The sequence below is a fragment of the Diorhabda sublineata genome, chromosome 11, assembly GCF_026230105.1.
Source record: "Diorhabda sublineata isolate icDioSubl1.1 chromosome 11, icDioSubl1.1, whole genome shotgun sequence".
Classification (NCBI taxonomy): Eukaryota; Metazoa; Arthropoda; class Insecta; order Coleoptera; family Chrysomelidae; genus Diorhabda; species Diorhabda sublineata.
The window spans coordinates 8,081,127-8,100,796 of record NC_079484.1 but is presented as its reverse complement, the minus strand read 5'-3'; the positions used below and the strand labels follow the sequence as shown (position 1 = coordinate 8,100,796).

The window sequence follows — 19,670 nt, the reverse complement described above, 5'->3', positions numbered from 1 at the left end:
TTTTTAAATGGATGCTTTTCAAGGTTTAAATGAATGGAGATCGTTTTTACCATTTTTCTTTCCGCTATTCTCAGCTGTTATAAGCCCTATCGACCTTATCATTGCTTTGTAAATATTCATTTTGGTCGGTGTATTCAGTATTTTACTTTTGTACTTCTACCAGTTCACGATCTCCTATCTTTTTTTGACAATAGTACAATAGGACACACGTCTAAAGAATGAACAAGGACTTATTTTATAAACCATGCAAACAAATATCTTAAATAAAAAGGAAGAAAAAGATCTGAAGATAAACGACAGATCTATATCTAAATACTGAGAACTATACTTGGACCAAATATTACAGGATATGAAGAGAGAAGATTAAATAAAAATAGATGCATAGAAGAAGAAGTAAGATGAGAAAATATAATAAGTTAAATAAAAGTACAAATACTTAATTGTGCAGGATACATCATGAGAAGAAAACCTAGAAAGAGGATAACCCAATGGATATCTTTATAGCCAAGAAGCAGATCGAGAAATGCCTGGAGAAACCAAATTGAAGAAACCGTAATCCAAGGTATTGACCGGCGTCATAATGATGATATAAATAAATTTTAATACAGGCTAATCACATTTTTTTTTATATTTTTGTGCACGAAAAGAAATATAATATAATAATTTTAGAGTTTATCCCATTGAGCGGCGATTGCTATCAATGGGATTAACAATAAAAATTAAAAGTATACCTACAAAAAGTGCAAATAATGTAAGGAGCTTTCAATTGACTTTTTTATTAATAAAATTTCCGATTCTATTGTTCAAGTTCCCTACTTCACATTCGGAAGAGACGACTGTCGGTCTGGAGTTAAGCTGTAAGTCCCTATGTTGATTCAAAAATGAGTTTTTCGTTGCTGCTCCAAAATATGATCGTTAGTTTCCTCTTCTTGTGCCATGTCTTTGATAGGACTTACACTTCAACTTTTGTTATAGTTTCCATTCATCAAAAATAGAAGGAAGTACAGTTCAACCCGCATTAGCCCCGTTGTTATCCGTCAGGTGCAAGGCTAATATTCTTCCAAATTTTTGCATTTTTGCCAAAATTTGCATCGTTATAGTTCTGAATAACCCCTCTCAAATTGTGAAAAAGTATTTGAATCAACAAAATAAGTTAATATTGAGATTGTATTAAAAAAAGACGAAGAATTTGATGAAAAATTTGATGAAGAATTCGATGAAGAATTCGATGAAGAATTTGATGATTATATTGGAACGAGACAATACTATTCCTAAACTGACCATAAAAGCGTGGAGCTGAAGAAATTGAAAGTGAAATAGGCGATGTTAAGACAAAGAAATAAATTCAAAATACGAAATTTTCACAATTATGCACTATTCATATGGCTGAGATTGACATACCAATAGATGTTCAGTATAGATGGGATACAAAATCCAAGTCAATAACCAAGATGGTCACTGGGTTAGAAACAATCAACAAAAAGCAAATAGATTTAGAGAACATTTAGCACACAATTTGCTGGTACCGAAGGAGAAAACGACTTGAACAGTTAATACAAAATCAAGATCAAGCTTAAGGTAGCTTATATTATCCTAAAGTAATTCAACCCGAATCAAGCTCCTAGATTTGGGGAAATACTAAAACATTTACCAAGTACACAGGGTAACCGATGTTACGCAAAACTATGCAAAACAAGAGAATGAACCTTCAGGATAAAGCAAGAAAATGCTTACCCAAACATAAAGGAAATCAACGCGGGTGTATCACAAGGTAGCGTTTTTGCGTCGGTCCTTCACCTATTACACACTAGTGATATCCCCCCTCAATTAGAAAACCACATTATCGCCACATTTACGGATGATTGGTCTATTTGGATTGTGGGAGATTCCCACGAAGAAGCAGTAATCAACCTACAGACATGAATTAATAAAATTAATTATTAATAATCCCGCCAAGTTCTTACAGTCCACTATATAGTTTAGTAATCAAGGAATAAATGTGAAGATTCCGTCAAGGAGGTTTTCCTACTGGAATTAATTTTCGCGGGAGGAGGTTTATTTGTGGAAAAATTCAGTAAAAACAACAGGTAAGTCAAGTTATTAGGTTTTAATTACTTTCAGTCTCTGAAGACGATAAATTGGTTATTGTAACGTTAGACAGACATTTGGTATACAATAAAATTGTTTAATCATCATGGTAATGATGAGACCTTCCAGGCCTTAAAAAAACATAGTACATAGTGGAAAAAAATCTACATAAGCGGTTTAAAGCTGTACCACGTGAAATTCTAATGAAATTGCCAGTACTTGTAGGAGAAACCTCACAAGAAAGACGGAAATAGATTCTAATCTTAATATTTTAGGTATAATAGAAACACACACAAACTCTTGAGCCGAGAGATTTTCAGCAAACTGATGAAACTAAAATATTTCTGGGGCTACAGTACTTTGTAGAATCATTCGGAGTACGACTTTTCGGCATCTAATTAGAATAGGTTCAATTAAAAAGCTTTCTAAATTTCTAATAGATCAGCTTGTAGCTGTGAAGGACCTATTCAAATTATTCGTAACGAATTGTGAAATGTATTATCATCTAGACCAAAATTTCATGCAATTCAAGCAATATATTATGGTGGTTAACATCCAGAGATATCATTCAGTGACAGCAGATAGGCTAATCAAGTAGTTACGAGGTTGTTAAAGCCGATAAATGGATTGTCATTTTTCAAATAAATATGAGGCTGGGATACTAATTATGTATCTTCGATATAATTCCTATTCTTATTAATATTTTTACTACATTTTAAATAAATTCAGTTTTGACTGTTATTATACATTTTGATTGTGTTTAAAACGAAGCGTGCCTATCGACCAATCATCGCGCGCCTTACCAAGGTTTAACAATGGATCTAAACTTCTATATGCTATTCAGTCATCATACTTTCGGTAGTCTATTATTGCCTTGAACCAGAACTGACTTAGGTATTAGATAGAGCACTAGGCCAGTTTGACGCACTTGCATCCTAAGTGTGAAACGTATAAGTATTTTTTTTATTTAGGATGATATTTACCAGACTAACCGGAGCAATTCGAATAGTATTGGTAATAAGGCGATAATTTAAACCTTACAACGAAAATTATTGGAAATACGACAGCTGCATTAACCTTTGTTAATTCATCTCAAACTGGTTCTGGCAGTTGAGCTTCTACTCGTACATTATTTATAACTTAACATCAACGAGGTTTAACCAGCGAGAGTTATTCAGTACATAATGATTTACCATTCGTATTTTTAAGCGAATAATTTACCCTTGAATGAATTTGGAAATTATATTATGAATATAAATCTAACATGAATGTTCTAAACTGAACAAATCAAATATTTAGAGATTTATTCATTAATAATTCGTTAACTACAGATCCAGAGTCCCAAAATGATGAGATGAGAGCGATACAGAAGGTAAATTTTCAAATAAAATACGGGTTTTTGGATAGAAAATATTTTAGTTTTTAGTAGTAATAACCCAAGGACATTGATTATTATTTGGAAAAATTTTATAACAAATTTCGAAATGTTGTTGCTTGGAATTAGACCGACTCCAGAGCGCCTCTATATTTTCGTTTATCCGTCAGTTGCCAGCCGTTGCATCCATACGTTAAAATGGGCTCAACTATGACTTTGTATATTGTAATTTTTGTGTTTAGATTAATTTGCACCAATGAGTGCATATTTCATATTAAAACCGCATTCTGTATATTCGTCGTCCAATTTTCGTAGCATATAATCTGCATCGTCCTCGTCGCAAGCTAGAACAACTTAGTTGTCTGTAAAAAATTAAGTTGTTAGACACTTATTCTTTATCTCAATTCCCATTCCCACTATTTCACCTATTTCAGCTTCCTGAATATATAATTCAAATAATGTTGGTGACAAATTGCACCCTTGTCTCAAAGCTATTGAATGCGAGCACCTTTTGACTTTCTGTATAGCTCGAACTAAAACCTTGCTAAGGTCAGATTTCGTCAATGTATCAAAAAGCGCTTTTAACTGTACCGTGTCATAGAGCTTTTTGAGATCGACAAATACGAGGTGGTTATAATTTCGTGAAATATTTTTTGTCCATGTTGCACCAAATCAATGGGAAAGTTTCCAGGTCATGCTGCCTTTCTATTTTTTAACAGTTTGTAAAGTTTTCCGAAATTTCATCTACTGTTAGCGCTTTTCGTCAGCATTTGTTCGTGTCCATCCACTTATGTCTATTACATTGGATTTATTTCGTTGGTTTCCTTCCTTCCTTTTAATTCTTATTGTTTTCCACGCCATTGCCGCTTTCGTTTCTCCAATATACCTATCTATCTATTCACATTTCTTTTCCATTTTTACCATTATGGATATTTTGTATTCTATGTCTGTATCTATAGTATCATAGAGATTCTTTAATCGCTTTCTGCATGGTTTTCTTTATCTGTCCGTACAACTGTTCTGAGCTCGCATTTTGTGTTTCCATGTTTTCTAATTTATTAGCCAGCCTTAGTTTATAAAGGAATTGGGTTGATTCTTGTTTCAGGCCGTCTAGATTATATTTATTTTCATTTATTTTACTTTCTTACTTCAATTCTTCTATACTCCACTATTACTTTTGTCATAACCACACGATGATATGTCCTACGTTCTAATCCACGGTACATTTTTACATTTGATATGTTATAATAAATAATTAACATATCCTGTTATAAATAATATGTTTTAGAAAACATTGCTGTTGCCAAAATAAAATATCACAAATTTTAAATTGAGTTTTATTTACAGTTTTTTTGGTGAGTTTTTCACGTGAAAATAAAAAGATTGGATGTCTTAGGTATCACAGCTGTTGAGACTGAACCTGCAATCTCGCGACACAATTTTGATTTTGAATTACTTAAACACCTCAAATTTTTGGGAACTTGACAAACTTATTTAAAATTAATATAATATTCGTTTTCAATATTCTATTTTGATTAAAAATTTCACGTTAGCCACATGGAAAAATTCAAAAAAGCACTAATGTAAAAGCACGAATTGTTGACACTAATCCAAATGTTAACACTTCAATTTCAAAATGTAAAAATAAATTATTCGGTCACTGCAGGTATTCGAAATTGGTGTAATTCTGCTGATAATGATGTAGTTTTCACTATCGTTGCCTCCACTAGTTATAACATCCGATATAAATCATCTGGCTGATATTGAAGCCGATGATAGCTGTAGCAGATACTCCAACGACGCTAACCTTGTCTTGGTAAGGTGAGTCAATAAATTTAGACTTTTCAAGTGAAATATTGTGAGTAAAAATTACCATTCCACATCTTCTGCTGTATCTATAACATAAGGAAAAATGCGTAAAGGATTAATGCCCTAAAGTTCAATAGAAAACCATGGTTAAGGTAAGCGTACCTTCAAAAAGTGTATTTTACCAGACAAAACAAAATCTACAGCTCTGAGAAAATCACCACTGTGGAAGAAATAGGACGTTGGCGTTGTGTCGTGACAAGGAAAAAGCTGAACGAATTAATGAAGAAGTGGTTGTGGCTGTATTACATAACAAAAAGCGTGATGAGGGAATGTGTGTGCCTGGTTGTCAAAATTGACACCTCTTCCTCCCTGCAACAGACTGAGACAACGATTTTTAAGCTCTCGAACAACGGGAATCATCTCCTATCGGTCAGCAACGTACAATAAAAACTGTCCAAGCCCATATATTACAAGGGCCAATCCCGATAAATTTGTGCTCCCTGTTTATGTGTCTGTTCATCTCTAATCTAATTTAATTAGGTATGTATGTTAAAAACTCACCTACCTTCTTTTCACATACATTCTTGAAATGTATTTCAGCATGTTCTGAATATCTTTTGTTCATTTAGGACTTTAGTAATAACTTCAGGAAAGTGAAGGGTTAATATCTAAATTGGTGTAAACGTTAGGAACTGCAAATATCAACATATGGAATTTTCGCAGCGAATTGGGTGCCATGTTTGGAAAAATTCGTTTGTGATAATAAAAAAAACTATTTTGGGGAGTCCAATATGTGCAAACTGTACAAGGAACTCACAATTCATAATAACTTTCATTTTCTTAAACACTCCTGTAGAACGCGAAATGCAATGTTTTGTTTTCTTAAAGTGTCAACAAATATTATTACCTGATAATATATAAGTGAAAATATTTTTTCCACAAATATGTACTTTTGAAGATTGATATTAAGCATTTCACTTGATACTTTATATACGTCATATATTTGAGATTAATTTTACTTGGATTTCTCCCTTTTCCACTGAATTTTCCTTTAACTAGGTACCAAACTAATCGAAACGAAATATATTAATAATTTCTATATATAAGTAAAAAGTCAAACTGAGTTGTTTGTATTATTATGTTTAATGATACAGAATCTTCAATAAATGTTATAACAATGTGAAGGTGAATTTATATAATTGACGTAGAAAAGACTGTTGAAAAAGTTCATTTTCATATGTTGTTATTTCTTCTAGATAAATTTGTATTACGGTTCAGTTATACAGAAATAAAATTAGTTTGTGATATTGTTAGTTCAAGTGGATGAAAATGATTGCTCAATTATTGACTTTCCAAGCATTTTCCAGGAAACAGATATGAACCTTTGTATCTGTCATATCATTTGTCTCCAATTATTTCTAGTATAAAAATAAAAAAAATTGATAAAAAAGTACTCAAAGATAAATATAGTCAACATTTTAATAAAACTACGTAGGAGATCTTTTGACAAATTTGACAAAGCGCTGTAAACAAATTAAATCAAACCTTTCATACAATTTATTTTTTTATAACAGCATATTTAGTGCACAATATTGCGAATGGCTCCCATTATAAATTCATATTTCATCTAAATGAATATGTAGAGGCAACTTCACAAAAAGCAGTTATGTGAGTATACAGGGTGTTACGGTACTTGAAGCAAAAAATTGGGGAGTGACTGAATGACATGAAAATAATGCTGTGACATTTCTCATATGACCCTTTGGTACTTTTAGTTCAACCCGATAAAATTTATGGTTTAGGAGATATGTAGATTTCTACCTTAAAGAGACATTCTGAAGGAAATTATCATAAATTTTGATTATTCATTGAAAATAGTTATAGGAGGTATTGAAACACATTTCTTTAAGAAATAATGAATGAATACATGAACAATTATACTACATACATCGATAGAATAAACTAAAATTGGGACGCTATAAGGCAGAATTTTATAATTGTGTAAAAAGTGTATAAAAGTACAAAGTATCCACTTCGAATATTTACTAGAGTTTTTATTTGATAAGTTGTAGGCTAACAAACTAAATTTTTCTACATTTCAATTTTTTCCTTATATAAGTAACACGAAGATCAACAGAATACAGTTCAATTAGAAATGTTTGATTGTGTTTTAATACCTTCTGGAGATATTTTTAATAAATAATTACAATTTATGATAATTTTCTTCAGAATGTCTCTATGGCGATCAAAAAATGTACATATTCCCTAAACCATAAATTTTAGTAGACTACCACTTTGTGAAAAAATCGTTTAAGAAATTAATTTTTCAAAAGATTTTTCTATATCTTTAGATTGTACAGGTTGTCCCTAATACGTTACGGATTGTTAACCTTGAGCATGAGCCTCCCCTGGCCTTTGGACAGTAGTGTAGAATTATTTATTAAGTCACTCACACTATAGAGACATACGTAATCATACATTAAATCTTCTAATGTATAATTTAGAAAATATACTTAAATATAAGTTCTGATTTCGTAACTTTAAATGCCTATAACTCAGAAATGAGGATTGTGTGAGAATTTTTTTATGCCACCACATTATTTTCACGTCATCCACTCACCCCCGAACTTTGTGCAGCAAGTCCCGGAACACTCTGTATATGATAGCATTCTACGAAAACATTTCAAATTTAAATTTTGAAGAACTGCTCAAAATGGGTATTACCTTAATCTGTGGAAGACAAGTTGAAAACATAACACCCACTTAAATAGTTCATGGCAATATTCGAACTAAACGCAACATCAAAAAATTTTATGAAATTTTCTTGTGAGATATTTTCTAAATATCTACTTTTTATCCAGATCTATAGTTCATATAAAATGGTTCCACTGTTCCACGAGACCAAAGATAAGGTTGGTAATTCACTTGTTTTGATTAGCACGTAGTATGTACAAAATTTTTTTGTAAAGGCCGCTTGGCATGATGCAATACAAGACGAAATATTTCTTGATAAAAAGCGCGCGCAGATGAAGTTCAACACTCTAGTTACTTATTTCTTGTCCATTCCACTTAGCTTTGTTATTTTTGAATTAGGAATGTGTTTAATTTACTTATGGAAGTTTTGTTAGGGGCAACCATCATGCAGAGGTAAGAGACTTGTAAAACGACGTCCAATATCAATCTATGAAATATTTTGACTTTGGAGCAAATTGCATGCCTTAAAAATAACACCACTTACCTCGTTATTCGTGTACGTAGGTATAATAGGGCCATCGTTGGCTTCCCACTTGTTGGCGATTCGAATTGTTTCTGCAGTTTTCTCTTGTACCGATTTATTTTCGTCAAGAAGAGTTAATTCGTAGAATTCTTGTATGTCTGCAACAAATTTCATATTATTATTTCATTGAAAATATCACCAGTTAATCCATATAAGAAAAAATGTCTTAATAATATTTTCGAGAGACCTAAAGTAAAGAAAAACAATTCAAATTAGATTGTTATCAAAGGACAATATGAAGAAATTTAAATTGTTGATGAAACCTATCGAAACCTTCGCTAGATATTTTTTATTTAAAAATTATTACATGAACAATTGAACAACAATGTTCAATTGAACATTTAATATTAAGGGTAAGGCGTGAACGGTATGTTTTTTTTTCAAATTCACACAAGTTTAAATCATAATAAAACGGATAATAGTATATTATTCACGAGTGTATAATGGAGCGAGTGGTATTAATCACCATGTGAATAATAACTCATCATATGCGAGTACCTCGAATATTTATATTTTATACACGACTACTGAATATCTTTCTTGGAAACTTTGTAACCTTATCAGAAACACTATCATTTCATTCCAAGAAATATTTCCTACAATATATTATTATTCATTTAAATATAGTACATAGTTATCGAAAATTATTATATAATAATATCTTCATAATAATCACAAAAATCTATGTATAAAAAATATTGGGTATCTAATGTTACCAGAGGGTGGTATTTATTTATAGTTATTAATAATCTCTGTTGCCAGTTCAAAATTCATATTATATATTCTTCAGCAGCTTCTCTTTTGGTGGTGTTGAAGGGAAGTCACTTTTATTTTCTATATCTTTTTTAGTTAGTTTTTCACTATAATTTGACAAAAAAACATAAGAACACTGAGAAACATAAACATACAATAATATCGACAGGTTTGAGTCAAATTTATATCTAATACTTGAAAAGGTACTTAAATTTTTCCAATAACCATAGTGCGTTAAGAAACTCTTATACGACAAATAAATTCAATGTCTGTGCTAAATGTTAATGCTCCCGGCATAAAAACTGCAGGTCACGGGTACTAGTCTGGTATATAAAAATTAACTTTTGCTAATTTGCTAAGTGTACAGATTTAAATTGAAAATATTTATAAGCATTTTACATAATAAAAATTATAAAAACCCGATTTATTTTACACAATTCTTGTGTGAGTTCGTCAAAAGTTTTTGCGCTGCGAATAGATTTCGTTCGTCTTCAAACGCTGCACTCACAAATAATAGACGGGGAGCTGGCTACAAAAAACAGGGTCGATAAGGTGCGCGCCATTTTATCTTGTAAACTGGCGGCCCCAACTTAGTACATCACCAAACGTCACTTCTTAAGGTCAGCACAGGTCAGATATGAAGATGCTAGGCGGTTTTCCCGAACGACAAAATTGGCTGAAAAACCTCAAAACGAGCGCGTGTGAAACCTTTTGTAACGGTGGGTTAAAACCTCATATAAGAGCGGTGTTATAGCGCAAGAAGTTTTGCAGGCCGGAAAACCCTCGTAAGAAATGATCAAAAGTGCCGGAAAACTCATCTGAAAAACGTCATAAAGTGCGCGCGAAAAACCTTATGCAACGTGTGGTTTAAACCTCAAATAAGAGGTGTGTAATAGTGTAAGAAGTTTTACAGACCGGAAAACCCTCGTAAGAAGTGATCGAAACTGCCGGAAAAGTTTTTTATTAGGTTTTTGGGGTTTCAACTAAGAGCAGTTTCTTGGGGCACCACAAGCTGTTACTCAATACTGAGCAACTTTATCAAAAAGTATAACTACTCCAGAAGTTTTAAGAAAAATTTTATCAATTGATAATTGGCGCAGAAAATGAATTTTAAAAAAAAATTAGAAGCCCGTTTTTTGCGTTGTTGGTGGCGTTAAGTAAAACTTATTGCGCTATAACACTGCTCTTAGTTGAGACCCCAAAAACCTAATAAAAAAGTTTCGCGCGCGTACGTTATGAGGTCTTTCAGATGAGTTTTCCGGCACTTTCGATCATTCCTTACGAGTATTTACCAGCCTGAAAAACTTCTTGCGCTATTACAGCGCTCAAACTTCAAGTTACAAAAGGTTTCACGCGCGACCGTTATTAGGTTTTTCAGTCAATTTTCGGGAAATCCGGTTAGTATTTTCATATCCGACCTGTGCTGACCTTAAGAAGTGGCGTTTGGTGATGTACTAAGATGGGCCGCCAGTTTACCAGCTGAAATGGTGCGCACCTTATCGACCCTGTTTTTTGTATCCAACTCTGGGACTATAATAATAGATATATTCGCAATTACCATGGTTTTAAATAACCTTTAAAGCCAGCAATCGAAACCGTCACATACATACGAACACCCTGTATTTTGTTACCAATTGACTGATTCAATCTTAAGAAATAAATCTATATAATGAATATTACCTCTATACTTTGAGATAGGCCATAATAATATTTTCTAATCATAAAACTTCTAAATTATCATCATAAAATGTAAAGAGAAACTTTTGGACGATTTCTAATATTTCTAGTACTCATAGGTACCTAAAATGATTTCGTCACTCACCTTGGAAAAAAAATGTAGTAGATTGAATTTATTCTTAGTCGTCGCTTGCAATTCTTCTACAATTATCTTGGATACAATGATATCTAGTTTTTTGTTGGACTTTGGTTATAATTTATAATTTCGCCAGACTTCGTTAACTAACTTTTGTACATTTTTTAAAACTTTCAAAAAATTTGTGGTATAAAATAGATTTATCTATTTGAAACGAAATCTTATTTTAACGTTAAACTTTGGCTAATGGGATCAGCGGTAACATAAATGTTTTGCTTTGCTAGACAAGTGAATAGCGCGCGGTAATTCCTATCGGTTCTAAGGCCAGTACCCACACGTTTTTGAGAATCCCCGAAAATACATTTAGTTTTCAATTCGTTACAAGTCCGTACCATTTCTAATGAGTAATTTACAATCTCTTTCACAGTGTCAATACAAATATTTTTGCGAGGTTCTTGTTGTTCGAATGTGAGGATTAAAGGTACCATTTTTTCAAACTTTTCGAATGTTAAAATCTGCTGCACACATTCTTATAGATTAAGAGATAGCAAGAATACTACGGAAGATCAGAAGATCACAGACTTTTTTGATATTTTCATCAGTTTTTGATGTTGAATGGCGACCCGAACGTGAATCGTATTGAATCTCTTCTCGGACATATTGAAAACGCTAAAACCAGTCAAAAACACGTGGACGCGACCTCATTCATTGCCAAACACTTGTTCCAGTTCTAGTTGAAATTTAACACTACGTTCGTCTATTTTCACGTCGATCTTTTAAGGGGAAAACTGGTTTGTCTACAGACACAGAATAGTAGGTTTCAGGCTAAACAGACGATTGTATGTTAACATTTGACGCTTGCATACTTTTTCTGTAGCAGCGCCAGTCTCGTTACTTAATAGACACACCCCGTATTGTAGACTACGAAATACACATATTCCTTCCATAGCCTACTATAACGATAGTTTCGTAGTCTTAAACACAATCGGTATTTTCAAATTGAAATCATTTTATTTATGTCCATGTCTAAGTCCCAAACTTTTTAGAAAATCCTTGTATAATTTTTTCTATGATAATGAGAAATTTCAGCAGAATACCAAATCTCACGTATTTTAATATAAGTTTATGTCTAAATCATGCAAATAAAAATGTCTGCAAACTTATTTCTTAGACATCTTCGCAGTCTTTTAATATATTACCAACATTAGGTTTATGTTCAAACTACCCTCGTGCATATATCTTTTTCATTTACATAAAAATCCTATTTTTACAGTAGAAAAATATATTATGAAATTATCCGTATAAACTTCTTTTGTTTCGAAAAGAATGATACCTATTTGAAGGCGGAATGCTAGTTTTTCATGTCGCCATGTGGGCTTAGAAGTTCATATAAAATAACGACTATGCCAACTCACAACACTTGTTTTTATAAATCCATTTCACATTTTTATAGTTATTATCTCAAAATTTTTATTAACGTATTTAACAATAAACAATTATGTTGATTATGACATGGGATACATACAGATTGCTTTTAAATTCATGCCACCAAATTCAGCAGATGATTGCTCGTATAAAATTGAGATGAATCCTTCTTATAACAAAAATTTCTCAGCCCACTCCTTCCCCAGATATGACCCTTAAAAGGTTTTTTTCTAAAATTTCAGCATTGCTACAAACTTGAAATTTTGTAATTTACGTGCAATACGGATATGTTCTCAATATTCCTGTTATACTGTCCAGGGGTTCAATTAGCAGCCCTTCTAAGTATTTATTATGAATCGTATCACATTTTACATCTTCACTCAGAATGGTCTTAGAATTTCGTTAAATACATTAATCTTTTTAATTTATAATTGGTTAATTTATAGATTATTTAAACAAAATCTAATCAATTTAATTGATTAAATTTTTTTTCCTAACAATTTATGTAATTCTAATAGCGGATATCACTCTGCTAAGGCGAAGGACTCTAGCCCTGTCAGGATCGAAGAAATTAAATTCTGGACGTACTTCAACGCCATAGCATCCCATTCTTCTCGAAAAGCAATTTGGAGCTGATTTAAGTCACTAGGAGGAGGATGACGACGTCTAGTACGCCTCCCCAAATTATCCCACAAATATTCCACGGGATTCATATCAGGAGTTCGTGTAGGCCATTGCAGAACTGCGAATCCCACTTGCTCCAAATATTCGGTAACAATTCTGGCGGTATGTGGACGATGAATTGCTCACCAATAAATGGAGTAAATGGGATCGCAGCCTCTAAGAGGACTTCCTCGATGTACCTCCAAGCATCAAAGCCCCATTATTTATGGAAATCAGTTTAGTCCGGGCGTCGAAATTAATTTCACCCCAAACCATAACTTATCTTCTTTCAAAAGGCCGTGATTCACGGATGGAACATTGAGCAACTCGCTCCTCTGGTCGTCTCCACACTCTGTCTCTGTCGTCTGATTGGTATAGACCAAATCGAGACTTATGAGTGAATAAAACAGTTCCCCATTGCTCCAGAGTTCAATGAGAATACTGATAGGCAAATAATCGATGCCTTTCCAGGAGTTGGAATCCTATCGCGGGTCGCCTTGATACAAAATAAAAAAAAGCATATCTATTAATTACGGAAAAGACTTGATTAATAAATTAAAGATATTCAAATGTGCGAAAAACTAATTACAGTTTAGAACAGGTCCGACAAGTAAATTAATTTAAAGACAAATACATCAAGTCTGAGTTTAATCTAATTCTTCACTAATCTTGTAGGGATTAGTTCAATGGACGTAAATCCTATATTCTCTGTATTAACTAATACCCTAAAAAACAAACACATTGCTGAAAATTCGTTTTTTTTTTCTACTGTTTCGATCATTTCGAAAATTAAATTTTATTTTTATCAGAAGCATTTTTCTCTACATTTTTTGGAAATTGTTTCATTGTACCAAACGATGATTTCAAGATCCCGAAAATTTTCAAATTGAAGGCTGGTATCGACTTCAAGAATGTTGTTTTTACACCATACACATGGAGAGTGTAGGTCATTTTTAAATACAAATAGATAACTTATCATGGAAATGTCATTTAAACAAACGAAAACACGTACAGAAGAATATGCAAGTCAGTAAATTTAGTATTACGGTCACATATTACTAACTTTACAGTTTTTTAGGGTTTTCTTTATGATTTGCTTTGATGCTTGCACAGATTTTTACCTGTTATTTCGATCTGATTTTCTATGAAAAGAGACCTAAAATCAAGCCAAATCATCACGAAAAAGAACCACTCCCTTGAACCTTGTTCAAACTGTCCAATGAACCGTCAATTTTCAGTTTAATTTTCAGTACATGAATATAATCATACCTGAATGGTTTTCGATATAGTTAGAACGAACTTGTAATATAGCATCAAGGAAAACAATTAATTCAAAGTAACTGTATGAACATTATCTACAGTTTTCGGTAAATGGTCTGAATAAAATATATGACGCTTTTTGAACTTTTCAGCTGGTTAATAACTTACCTTTATCTCTTCTTCTTGGAGAGAAATTTATTCTATTCTAGAGACAATGAACAATTCAGAAGAAGAAAAGATCTCGACAATAATTTACATTGTGTTGAAACGATTATAATCAGTCGAATAAAGCATTTCCTTGATTTTCAAGCTCAACAATTGGAGAAATTATTTTGTCTCATCAATATACTACTATAATGTACTACTTGTTTTTATTTTCGATGAGTAAAGACTTTCATTTCATTTTTAATTTAAGTACAATGTATCCCAAGTCTTAATATTACCAACGATGAATAATATACAATAATAAACCCATTAAGCCATTTTAGAGCAACAAAAAAATGATGGACATAGTAGAAGGAAGAACAACAAAAAAAGAAAGATAAGGAAAAAAAAGATGATACCGGAAGATGATGAAAGACATAATAGAGAGAGAGAGAGAGGAATATAGGATTGGAAAACGAAAACAAAAAAAAAAGAAAAAGTGGAAGGTAATCACGTGTATAAGCCAAGAAAGATTTCCAAGAATTCAGATTTGAAATATTGGTTCAGTTTATATTTTTCTTTGCCCCCTTCATTTAAAACTGTGTACTATCAATCGTCCAGATTTTGTTCATATGAGAAACAAAATTATTGCGTAGGATTGAGTAGGATTAATTCCTAGCAAAGAATGAATAATTGTAGAAAAAATCGATAAGTGCCAATTAATTGTATTTGAGATGAAATGATTTTATCCAACGGTTTTTTGGGACCATTCTAACCAGAGATTGTTCTCATCTGTCTCAAATAAGCAAAAACCGCGGCTACTGCTAATATTCCATTCAATAGTCCTCAAATCTTTTGATTACGGTTGTTATTCCATTGAAACGACCGGTTTATAAGAGTTTTTATTAGGGTAAAACAGAAAAATACAAAAGAATATTGCAGACTTATCGAGAATTCTACATAATCGTATAATCAGCGCTCTTAATTGACAGTTAATGGGTCTGTTCATACTCTAAGTAGTCTTAATTGTGTTGAATTGTCACTACTATACAGGGTTATATGTGACTAGTGTTTGCAAGAACGGAATCATGACTGGCCCGCCTTAAACGATACATATGGTCGCTTCAATTATATAGCTTTAGATCAATTTATTGTGATATCTCTGTTAATAATGCTAAGACGGAATTGAATTCAAGATTTTCTAAAAAGAACTGTACAAAAACATTCATTTTTTTTGTAAACATATTTTATACCCTGATGACACCACTATGTTATAAACCTTCTTCACATTTACCAATTGGGTTTAAATGGAAATAATCTAAATATAATATTCGATTTCGATTTGTTTTGAATTTCTCTCATTTATTTACGTTTTCAGTAAATTATGTCTCTCCGCAATCCTGATTCCCCCAAATGAAATTTCTTAGCTACAATCGATAGTTAAGCTGTTCACATTTCAAGGGTTTGTATAGTTGAAACTATAACTATAATTTCTGTCAAATTGACACAATTTTAAACAATGCTGCAACGATACATGTAGTATTCTCGTGCATATACATTCACTGAAATAATTTCTATAATAAGAATTGAAGTTACACTTTTGAATTCATCTGAATTGAAAGTTGGGATTATCACAATTTATTCTTGGTTGGCAATGATTGTGGTCAAGGCACAAGGAATCTTATTCATAGGCAACCAAAGATTTGCTATTTTAAATAGTTCTTCGATCACCTCCAAGACCTTCTAATAACATACAACTTCCAATTTTCTACTTCCACTATTACTGACAAGTCATGTATCACTTCTTCGTTGACAATACAAATAATAATTGTCTTCTTCTTCTTTTTCCTACTCCATTTTAGGCAGATTGCCTGATCATTCTTCGCAGCATACCTATTGCCTCAATTGATGGTAAGATTATCACTCCAGCTTTTTCGTGGCCATCCCATACTTCTCCCCAGTGGTGAGTTGTCTCGTGCTATTCTTACTATTCTTTCCTCGCTCATTCTACTTATGTGTTCGTCCCATTCGTGCTTTCTGCTCGTTTCCCATTCGTTAATATTTCCCACTCTGCATTTTTGCCTTATGTCGTTGCTACGTTCTCTGTCTAGGAGCGGTTTTCCATTAATTTTTCATAAGACTTTCATTTCGCTTATTTCTAGGACCTTTTTTGTTTTTGCTGTAATGGGCCGAGTTTCTGCTGTGTACGTCATTATGGGTCTGATTACAGTTTTATAGGTTCTGGACTTAGACATATAGTGTCGTTCAGACATCCGGCTGCTCTGCTGCTTTTATTGTTTGCTGCCTTACCTCTGTCTCAATATCACCATATTCGGATAGTTCTATACCCAGATATTTGAATTTCATTTCTTGCTGTCAGGCTTTTTCTTTTGAAGGCAGAAACAATCATATTTAGAGATTTTGCTGTGCAATTGAAGCTATATAGCAGCCTTTGGAGGTCCTCTTCATTGTCTGCATTCAGCACAGCATCGTCAGCATAGCACAGGATTGTAATATTGCGGTCATCCATTTTGTATCCGTTCAATTTGCGTACTTGCTTTATTATTTTATCCGTAATTATGTTGAAAAGGAGTGGACTCAGTGAATCACCCTGTCGTGTTCTTCTTTTCAGAGGGGTTGGTTCGGTGAGCTCTACGTCAATCCTCGATTTTGTTAGCGCTGTATAGATTCTCTATACCATTTATTAAGGTATGGGGTAGTTGTCTGTCGTAGAGTAATGTACAACATCCTTTAACTGAACCCGGTCAAATGTAAATAATAATTGTGTTGCTAACAATTAAAATTGTGATTCATGACTTTCTGTGGTTTCTATAAGATTCTAACTTGATATATACCCAATCTCTTATTTATCAACATGCGTTTTATGGATTTCGCAGAGTTTTAATCTCTGTAATCTAGTAAATATCTTCAATGTATTCTTTTCAGTTTTATGATATTTGAAACAACGAAATAATGTTGATAATTCATCTGATCAGCACTTTTTTCTTATAATTTAGTTAATGATTTAAATTATGCTTAACGGAACATTTTCTTCAATTTTTACTTAACGCGTTGCATCATATGCTGGATTGTAAATTTCATGAATTTTTTTAAACGATATAAGTCGAAGCTGTTGCTTGGATTCCCAACCCTTATTTTACACATTTTTACTGAATATTGCCCAAAACTCTTTAATAGGGCGAGCGTGGGGAACATTGGGGGGATTATCTTCTTTCGATACAAATGGTAAGTCGTGAGCCTCTAACCAATTTCTGGTTATTCTGGCGTAGTGATAAGAGACTAAATCCGGCAAAAAATTAATCCGGTATGACGTGTAATTATAAAATCAATGAATTTTCGAAAACACCTCCCAGTATAAATACAACGCCTGCTTCCGATAACCAAAACTTTTATCATCAAATTTATTTTTGGATGTACTTATATTTCCAGAGTCACTTTTTTATATTAACCGTCTGAAATCTATTATTGCCTTTAATTTCGGAATGTGATAAGGTGAAATATTTTTCGGCATCAATGATCACAGCTCTTCTTAATACACAACAGTCGAACTTCAACTGATCTTCAGTTTTTTTTGTAGATTTTTTCTTCTCTTCTTTAGTTCTCGACTTATTGTGATTTGGAGAACCGAAAAGCGGCCGACAATCTTCGAATTGATTTTTTGCACATCAATCTAATTGAATGGGCATTAGTCAAAGCTTTCTTTATATAATGCTAGATATGCTATAATCTATATAATGCTAGATATTCGATGAAGTATACACAATTTATTAACTGACTTTGTGAATATTTCACTTTCGACCGTTTATAAGACAATAAGTGAATTTGGAAAAGGAATGCCATGTTTATACCTTTTCAAAAGAAAGCTTTGACTAATGCCCATTCAGTTAGATTGATGTGCAAAAGACCAATTAGGAAAAACAATTCGAAGATTGTCAGCCGCTTTTCGGTTCTCCAAATCACAATAAATCGAGAACTAAAGAAGAGAAGAAGAATATATAGGTGCTTCACGTAAGCCTTTCATGCTCATAGCATGAAGGTGATTCCCTTCCACTCTTTCCTGATTTCTTCTTCCAGTTTTAAATTTCTGTCTCTCTTAGGTCTTCCATCACCTCTGCGTACCATATTTTCCTTGGTCCTCCTTTATTTTGTTTCTCCCAGCCAGTCTAGTATCATAACTAAGTTAACGTTAAACAATCTGTTTTTCATAAGTCAACTAAATCTCAATTTATTTAGAATTAAATTGAAATCAACGAAGTTTTTTCCGACAATTTCATTTACATGCGTTATCTCGACGCTTAATTATTTGTAATATTGATCACATTTCCACTCTATGTTCTGTATCTAATTTTGAGGTAGAAAATATATATACTCTTAGAAGTTAACATGTCTCCTTAGTATTTAGGTAATTTTGAATTTTCACTTGCCTATTAAAAAATATAACTTTCATTCTATTCGTATATTTATGCTGGTTTCATATCAGTTTTCTTGAAGTGGATTCTTTCTCATTATCTTTAACAAAGGCCAATTTAATGTAGAATAATTTGAAACTTTAGGTGTATAGATCTCGATATTAGGAGCCTACTACCTCATAAGTGCCACTCTATATTAGGTCGTATAACTTAATACAGGGTGGCGCAATAGAACGTGCATTTATTAAGTATAAGCTAAAAAAATAAATATATAAAGTATTATTGAAATAAAAGATATGATGATTAGGTGATTAAATGAAGTTTCCTTTTTAAAAATCATCTAAATGACGGCCCTCTCGAAGACGGCGCTCCTCTAAACGCGGAAGCAGATTTGTGAAAAATCTTGTCAATAAATCCGAGGTGATTGCTACCATTTCCTGGCGGATATTTTCCTTTAGCTGATTGATGACCCTTGGATTGTTCATTTAGACTTTATGTTTGAGGTGTCCCCAAAAAAAAATCATTAGGCGTCAAGTCAGGTCTACGTGGGGACCAATGGATATCATCACCTTTTTTGGAAATTAGTCTTGCAAGAAACATCTGTCTCATAGTCATTTGATGTGTGATAGGACG

At 32.7% G+C, this 19,670-nt stretch overlaps 1 protein-coding gene across 13 annotated transcripts in view; it reads right to left on the bottom strand.

The window, feature by feature from the left end:
- LOC130450233 (disks large 1 tumor suppressor protein) overlaps positions 1–19,670 on the bottom strand; it is a 1,338,131-nt gene that overhangs the window by 730,905 nt on the left and 587,556 nt on the right. For all 13 annotated transcript variants that reach the window (XM_056788522.1, XM_056788521.1, XM_056788509.1 and 10 more), the window contains one exon: positions 8,511–8,647. In XM_056788522.1, the coding sequence (XP_056644500.1) occupies positions 8,511–8,647 (137 nt within the window). The remainder of the gene's footprint in view (positions 1–8,510; positions 8,648–19,670) is intronic.